This window comes from Sinocyclocheilus rhinocerous, unplaced genomic scaffold (genome assembly GCF_001515625.1).
Source record: "Sinocyclocheilus rhinocerous isolate Xijiao unplaced genomic scaffold, SAMN03320098_v1.1 scaffold323, whole genome shotgun sequence".
NCBI lineage: Eukaryota > Metazoa > Chordata > Actinopteri > Cypriniformes > Cyprinidae > Sinocyclocheilus > Sinocyclocheilus rhinocerous.
In genome coordinates this window covers 1,794,465-1,803,357 of record NW_015643640.1, presented here as the reverse complement: position 1 = coordinate 1,803,357, position 8,893 = coordinate 1,794,465, and the positions used below count along the sequence as shown (strand labels likewise).

The 8,893-nt window shown below is 38.2% G+C and overlaps 1 protein-coding gene across 2 annotated transcripts in view; it reads right to left on the bottom strand.

Moving 5' to 3' along the window:
- bnc2 (basonuclin zinc finger protein 2) overlaps positions 1 to 8,893 on the bottom strand; it is a 146,005-nt gene that overhangs the window by 111,102 nt on the left and 26,010 nt on the right. The window contains exon 1 of one of the 2 annotated variants that reach the window (XM_016575173.1): positions 3,394 to 3,511. The exons of the other annotated variant lie outside the window; for it this stretch is intronic. Within the exon in view, the coding sequence (XP_016430659.1) occupies positions 3,394 to 3,486 (93 nt within the window). The 5' untranslated portion in view covers positions 3,487 to 3,511. Of the gene's footprint in view, positions 1 to 3,393; positions 3,512 to 8,893 lie in introns of those variants that run through there. 2 annotated transcript variants of the gene reach the window in all.

Sequence of the window (8,893 nt, the reverse complement as noted above, 5' to 3'; positions counted from 1 at the left end):
GTGTGTGTGTGTGTGTGAGAGAGAGAGAGAGAGAGAGAGTGTGTGTGTGTGTGTTTGTAATGTTTAAATAACGTTATAATCACAACGAGAAAACTGGACAATAAAAATAAACATTCAAATAATGTTATATTTTGAGTGAAAGTGTGTGTGTGTGTGTGTGCGCGAGTGAGTGTATGTGTGTGTGTGTGTGTGCGCGCGAGTGAGTGAGTGAGTGTGTGTGTGTGTGCGCGAGTGAGTGTGTGTGTGTGTGTGTGTGTGCGCGAGTGAGTGAGTGAGTGTGTGTGTGTGTGTGCGAGTGAGTGAGTGTGTGTGTGTGTGTGTGTTTGTATGGGTGTGTACTGGTTTATATATTCTGGTGGGGACTTAACCCTGACTACACACAGACTCATGAGGACTCGTGTCACGGTGGGGACCTAAATTGTGTGCGAGTGAGTGTGTGTGTGTGTGTGTGTGTGCAAGTGAATGTGTGTGTGTGTGTGTGTGTGCAAGTGAGTGTGTGTGTGTGTGTGTGCGCGAGTGAGTGAGTGAGTGAGTGTGTGTGTGAGAGTGAGTGAGTGTGTGTACGCATCTGTAGCTCTGACTAGCCTTTCAGAGTTGTTGACAAAATCACAGTGCTGGACGATTAGTTGGACTACAATGACTAATAGTCCTTCCTCTCATTAGTTGTACATGTGGGGGTGCTGTGGGGGGGGGTCGGTCAGCAGTAAATGACCATTGTCTCTAGCGGCCCTTCTCGGTTCTCATTCTTCAATCTGCTGTCCTCAGAACTTTGTCTCATTTCCGTTTCTTCTCACCTCAATGCTTACAGATGTCGTGTGTCTGTACCTTCTGCCGTTATTTATGGTGACAGAAATGCATGTTCTGCATTCAGGTTTTGCAGACTTACAACCTTCCAGGGATGAGGAAGAATGCCACATGTAAATAACGGAAGACATATATACTCTCGTCCAGGACAAAACGAAATCTCATACTAAAATCTTTCAAAGACAGGTCTCCGATGTCATATGCCTGTTCAGAATGGCCAAAAAACACATGACTGGATACAATACAAGCTAATATAAAGCAGTAAAACAAATATAAGACAAAAACTAGGTTTCCTGAAGCACAAAGTAAAACAAAAGCCAAAAGCAACCTCATCTAAGTAGCATGTAAAAATGCTCATGAATTCATTAAGTGCAACTTAAACAGATACTTACCATTGCTTTCACAATTTATCAGAGACAGATGTTTAATAAATGATATTAAAATAATAGTCATTGTACACTATATCTGCGATTAAAACAGAGTGGCTGAGATTTATGTGACAGACTACAGTGCAAACGTTATGAATGAGCACTTCACACGCTCAGTAAGAACACAGTGTCTGGACCTCAGCAGTGCAGTTCACTACATAGTGCACGTTTCCAATCAAAGAATCGCATGCCGATCCTAAATCACATGGTGCATCTCCAGTATTTCCAGAAGAGAAAATGGAAAATTATATACAGATTCTATGTAGAATGTCATAAGAGTAAAGGCTTAACTAGAATGTGGACCTTTTTGCAAACTGTTGTGCATGTAAATGTGTTCACTTTAGTTGAGGTCAGCACTTAGTGATAAATCTAGCCTTTATTGGTCGTTCCAAAAAGTCTCAATGAAACTGCGAGAGAGACGAGGCAAGAAAAGGGAGAGAAAAGTGCACACTTCTCCTCTGGGACTCATTTAAACATGACATAACTAGAGGGCTATTCACACTTGACCCTTATTAAACTCAGTTACTGTCAATTACAACAAACAACGATCATATTCCGTCATGCCCATACAGTTTCTTTCTTCCACAGACACACACAGCGCATACACCGCTTAGACGTGACACTTGCATGTGCAGCTGAATTGACTTATCTTACACAAGCGTTTAATTGCCCAGAGTGTTGCACCTGCTCGCCTAGGGCACTGCTGCTGGCACAATCTCACATCACACACTTCCTCAACACTTCTGTGTTAACCTGTTCTGGAAGACTCTGTCACTTACCTGCCTGCAGGGAGAAAGAACAGACACTTACCTTAAAGAGTGTGACAGCAGAGGGAAGAGCCGGGATCAGGAGCACATGGCAGGAGAAGAGAGAAGAAACAACAGTGTGAATATTAAACACTAAAAGTGCTCTGTGACTTTCACATGAATCATACTACATGAGGGATGTTTGATAAACACCACAGGCAAATGAACATATGTTAGAAAAAAATTATATTTGCGTTATTTTAGAGTCATGCAGGAACATACAGTTTAAAGGCGTGTTGGAAGAAAAACAAAAAAACAGAATTGATTTCAGTTTAAGCTGTGTGCAGTCGCTAGGCCTCTACCCTCCACTAAGATCATCCTTAAAGTCCCCATGAAATCAAAATTAAAGTTTTTTGGGTGTTAGTATCAATAGCTGTGTCACGCTAACCACCGCACCGCACACACACTCTGCTCCGGTCCAGAGACACAATAGCACGGAGCGGATCACATGCGCGAGTCGCGGCAGACCACAAAATGTATCGGAGCTATTTGAATTCTACACAGAATGCTATATTTTATAGCAATATGTTTGAGATTGTGGCTGGCATACCCTGCGGCTCTACGGAGCTCAACGGCTCTAGCCCAAGCTGTGATATAAATGAACGCTATTGGCTATTTTAAAAAGGAAGACAGGGCGGGACATATCAATCCGTTCACACCAAGAGCTATAACTATAAAGATAACAATAAAGATAACGATATTAGCGTCCACACCAGCGAACGATATCGTCTGTTTATTCTAAGCGCACGCTCGTCTGCCGCTTTAAATTCTTGAGCTCGTTACAGCAGGATGGATTCTGATTGGCTGTCAGTGTTTTATCGTTCATCAGCTGGAAAAAAAACGATTCCAACGATATCGTTCCTCTGTATCGTTATCGTTATAGTTGTGGTGTGAACTATGCTATTCTTTAATATTGAGAACGATTTTTATAACTATATCTTTATCGTTATCTTTATAGTTATCGTGCTTGGTGTGAACGGGCCTTAACGCTGCGTGTTTCTAAGCATTTCAGGGGACCTTTAAAATGAACCATTAAAAATATGAAGTAAAACACATTTATATGGCAAAACATTTGCCACTGACGCCATGAAAGCTTGAGAGAACAGCTGGAACAAAAAAGCTATATAGAATATAGATTTTTACATTTTTATTTTCTAAAATTTATTTTATTTTGTATCATGCATATATTATTTGTAAATGTATTTTGTAAATATCCATCTTAAATCTAATCGTTAACATATGATTGCTATGACAACAGTTTCTAGAGTGAGATAGATCATTATTAGATGTTATTAAATGGCAGCTGGTAAAGAAGTATAACAGTGTCATTCAGAATGGTCAATATGTGCAATAACCTCAAGAACTGCTTCAGTTGAAGGGTAATGCGGTGTGTTTCTGATAGCTCTGCCAGCGGGATGCTCGTGAGCGGTTTGGTGTTCTGCTGCCATTCACTCAGCCCTTTTTGATGCTGTGTTTCATTGCTCCTGTGTTTGATTTGACCTGGTTTCCTGGCTTTTATTTTCCTGCCACTAGTTTGTTTCCTAGGTTACTCATTGGTTAATTGATTATGTTCACCTGCCCTTGCTTGTTTGTTCCTTGGCAGGAGCGGCGCTAGGGGTGGGCTAAGCCCCGAATGTTTTTATTACTATTCCCTGTATGCATCATCACTGAGTTTTCATCTGCATTCAAATCATTTCTATTAGAACCGCAGATTTGCTCTCTGCACATCTAACGGTGGCAACTTACGTTGTCATTCACAAATGCAACTGCACTTTTTCGAGTTTACGAAACCTTTTGAGTCTCCAATACTAAAAAATGCTATTTTCTTGAAATTACATAAAAACCCTTGTCAGACCAACAAAATTACCCCAAATGTTGCCCCAACTAGTCAAACACTGTTGACTGAACAAAGAATTTCATATTGTTGAAATGTTAAGGCTTTGTGAGTTCCCAGCATGCATTGCAGCATGAATAAATGATGCAGTTACTGTTATATGATTATTGTTTTGCTGTTTGCTGACTTCATTTAAAATTGTTTTGTTGTTGTTTTATCATTATTGTTAGTTATTTGTTGTACTGTGATGTAAAGAGCTCAGCTTTTTAACATTTGTTGGTTGTCACCATTCTTGAGGTTAGTGTGTCTAGTTTTGAGGCCTAGAGTAGGTTTAAACTTTCGTGTCCATTTTCTGGGTATCTTAGTCTTGTAAGTTGTTTAACAAACAAACAAACACAATGTTGTCTACTTATTGGAATTAGTTACCTATTAACATTTGTCATTTGTAAACAAACATAAATTTGATAATGTGATGACTTTTTACACATTTTTTTTTCATCCAGGCAACAGAAAAAAATTAATTACCCCAACGACAGTAATTGTTTTTTCAGTTGCTGTGACAAGAATGTTTCTATTAGCAAAATAAGACAATCAGCATTGCATGAACAAACAAATTTACATTGACTAAACAAAGTGTCTTTACTGAGCAGAACTAAAAACCTATTGTTAGATTAGTGAGCTTGAGTTACTATTTAGAACTCAAAAGTCTTAGTGCATCAAGCTGCCTTATTATTTTACGTTTTCTCAACTATTTATTTTTTACAGCGAGGGTCTGTACGATCCAGCCAGTGAGGTCAGATCTTACGGAGCCAGGTGGTGTAATTTACTAGATCTATTTATTTGAAAATTTAAATGGATATTTCAAAATCCTTAAAAAAAAAAAAAAACAGCATTATATTTCTTAATAATTTTTAAATTATGTTGCATTTTTGAGCATCTATCAGTCGCGCAGCGCAGACTTTCCAGGACACACACACTTATTTAGAGCGATTATATGAACGGTTTGGTTAGCGTGGTCTGTGGCAGACTTTTCTTTGTGTCAGGGCAATGATTCAATAAACAAGAAGTTAATATTAAGTGCCTTAAATTATAGAGACAATGTCATCTTTATTTGCTAGTGAAAATGGAGTCAGTGACGCATTCATAAAAACAGCTTCTTACACGGTTCCTGAATGAATCAGTCATTTTGAAAGAATCGATTGGATAAATGACTCAACGACTCACTCATTAAGACAGCGGTTTGCTGCCACCTACTGGTAATTTCATATTTAAAAGTATCATTCTATTTTTTCTATTATTTGCTACTTCTGTATTCCAAATGTTACATTTAAAACATTAATCTCATAACATTATTATGCAATTTGTAAGTGCAGTGAAAATGCATACACAAGATATCCTTAAAAATAAGTGCATAGAGCCCTCCGTGTTTAAATATACTTTGCTTTTTTAAAATATAGCCAAAGTAACTTTTAAACATATTTTTTCAAATGTATCCTCTGTATTCTGGCACACACACGGATGTGTCTGAGCTAAGCCCCGTTCCTCGGTCGATATACGCCTCAGTTTGAGTTGTTCTTGGTCTGTCCTCGTTTATGTTTAGTTGGTTGTGATTCTCTTGTGCTCTTGCTTATTTGTTATTATGGCTGATTGTTAATAAAAGTGCCTGCTGCTTATTATTCTCTCCGACGCTGCAACCACATCGTGACAGATAGCAGCTACAGTATACTGTGGACTAATTAAGCTTGTAATATTTTCATATTTGTATTTATTATTATCATTGTATTTACATTAGATTTATTGTAGTTTGTAGTCACTAATTTACCAAGGAGCACAATGAAAGTGTCTTTAAGCAAAAACAATTATGATAGCCACTTTAGTGTTATTGTTTTCTTAATAACACCACATAAAGGCAGCCTATGCACCACTTGCAAAATAATGCAAAGCAACAATAAAGAAAAAGTATCTGCCAAAATGATGCACCGTTTAAAAAAATCATTATGGAAAATAAATTTTGTTTCCTGTGATGTGAGCTTAATTTTATTGCACCAGAGATATGTGTCACTCTCAGCTAAATCATAAAATCAAGATCAAATCCTGCCTAACTAAACTCTGTCGTTCAGGTCTCCACTCACGATGCTTAAACAAACAGGCCGATGTCTTGAAAGAGGAAGAGCCGCGGTGTTTACACTTTGCAAGGACATTAAACTTGGACAGGAGAAGGTATTTTAACACAGACAAAATGACACTTTCACTTTAAGCCAGGAATGAAACACGTTTAAACAGGTCTTTTCTGAATCCACCCTGAGGAACACCATGCCACTTTGGCATAACGCGTTCTTTAAAGCATGTGAATTATAAACTCGTTTATGTATAACACTCATGTCACAGTAAATGTGTCATATAGTATTAAACATTACTCGAGGAAATGGCAAGTAAATAAAAAGATGTTGTGCTTGTTTCTTTCTGTTTTTAAGCAAGCAAAACTTCAACAGCTTCTCCACTCAGTATTTAATCAGAGGATTTACTCTTTAACCTTTTTCTGTTCATTTCCAATTTTGAAAGGACTGTAATGGGAAACAGCGCATACGCTATAATGAATTCTGAAATGTGTCTCATGTTTAGACATTTATCATCTGACCTGTGACAGCATGTGAATGTTTAAGGGACACGCTGCTTTCTGATAAGACGCTGCTGCACACAGTAATGGAGAAACTGCACTGATGGGAAGGACAAGCAATTATAACCTGCTACAGGCCCCACTGGACAAAAAGTGATTTACTTGGAAAGCCACATTTTCTGTACTCAACTAACTGCTCGCCAGTCCACTCGGCCCGTGACAGCCTTCCAGATGTCAATCAAATTACCCGCTATTTACTGCTGATTTGCTGGTGTCATTGGCAATCTTCTTCCCCTCCGCTGACGACCGGGCCATGAGCGGCTGGAGAGGACAGCAGAGAAGACGAGGGTCTCTGGAAAATGTCATATGTCCACTTATTGTCCCAGATGAGGCTGGGGGAGGATTGCAGAGGAAGGACATCTTCTATTTGAGGTGCATTGCAGCGGCGCATGCAAATCTGACCCGGGGGAACGACAAGCACTGCTTTTAATGGAGTTCAGGAAAACTCATTTTACAGAGCCGAGACTCAGCAGATAATAATAATAATAATAATGCATTACGATAGGATGGGGTGTGTGCATGTGTGTCCTGTGCCCTTCTGTGATGATAAGCACCTGAGATTGAAGGCGGGGTTTGTGGCTAATGAAAGAGATGAGACGGGAAGACACATCTTATTGAGAATGAGTTTCGAACCATTTAAGTGTGTCTCAAGTAAACGCTCAAGTACACTGCCGTTCAGAAGTTTGGGATCAGTAGGATCTTTAATGTTTCTGAAAATAGTCTCTTCTGCTCGTCAAGACTGCATTATTTTCATTCAAGATACAGTAAAAACAGTGAAATATTATTAGAGTTTAAAACAGCTGTTTTCTATGTGAATATCTGTTAAACTGTAATTTATTTCTGTGATGCGCAGCTGTATTTTCAGCATCATTACTCCAGTCTTCAGTGTCACATGATCTTCAGAAATCATTCTAATATGCTGATTTGCTGCTCGAGAAACATTTCTGATTATTATCAATGTTGAAAACAGTCGTGCTGCACAATATTTTTGTGGATGTGTTAAACTGATAAAAAGTGACAGTAAAGACATGTATTATGTTACAAAAGGTTGCTGTTCTTTTGAACTTTCTGTTCATCTGTGAATCCTGAAAAAATAAAATGTATCAGTTTCCACAAAAATATTGTGCAGCGCAACTGTTTTCAACATTGATAATAATCAGAAATGTTTCTCGAGCAGCAAATCAGCATATTAGAATGATTTCTGAAGATCATGTGACACTGAAGACTGGAATAATGATGCTGAAAATACAGCTTTGATCACAGAAATAAATTACAGTTTAACACATATTCACATAGAAAACAGCTGTTTTTACTGTATCTTGAATGAAAATAATGCAGTCTTGACGAGCAGAAGAGACTTCTTTCAGAAACATTAAACATCCTACTGATCCCAAACTTCTGAACAGCAGTGTATATATACTGTACTGTATGAATCAGTTGTGGATTTGTTGCCTTTGCCATCTACAGGAGATCTTTCCCAGTGTGACAAGAAGAAAACCAGCGACTGAGATGGAGAAAAAATGCACACAGAAGAAAAGAGCAGACAAGGTGTAAGAAAAAGAGAGGTGGAGCAGGAATGAGTGTCCTGATTGATGTGGTTTGACTCAGTTTCCAACGTGTGGAGACATCTGTGTGCCTTCGGCAGTGAGTGGAGGGAAGATCAGCGGTGCGCTTCAGTCGAGATGAGCCGTTCAACATTAACGTCTGCTGATATTCCACTTAAATCATAAATCCCTTTTATAGACCTTCATAACTGGGACGAATGCAGAACAGGGAGTTTTTTCAGAAGTGTACCTTTAAACATTCACAGGCTTTCTCTTGTTTTAACTCCTTCATTTCTGGGTCACACTTGGTACCTTCGTGACCCAAAGTGACCAAAGCCTTGAAATGTAACTTTTTTTTTTTCAGGAAAATCATTGTAATATATTTTTGTTCAATAATATTTTTGATTATTATTTAGAATTTTGAAGGGATTTTATGATACTATGCAATATTTATTAAATTTTTATAAACTTTTTTTCCCACGGTCATTTTTGACTGCAAGGATACCAAGTGTTAGTTTTTTTTATTTTTCCAACTTCTAACATATCCGAATCATGCCCATGATTTTTTTGTGTGTTCATTCACATAGCTAATGTGACAAAAGTGTCATGTCATCCCGATGAAGCTATGATTTTTTAAATTTCAAAATGTTAAATATTTCAGTCAAAAGTGTCACTTTTGAGGGCCAGACGGTTTAATGCATTAAAAACTGTTCTACTTAAAGAAAGGTTTCCTAAAACTGCCTTACATTTGTTGCTGATATAATAAATACAGTACATGCAGTCTGAAGCGCCGCTGGTCC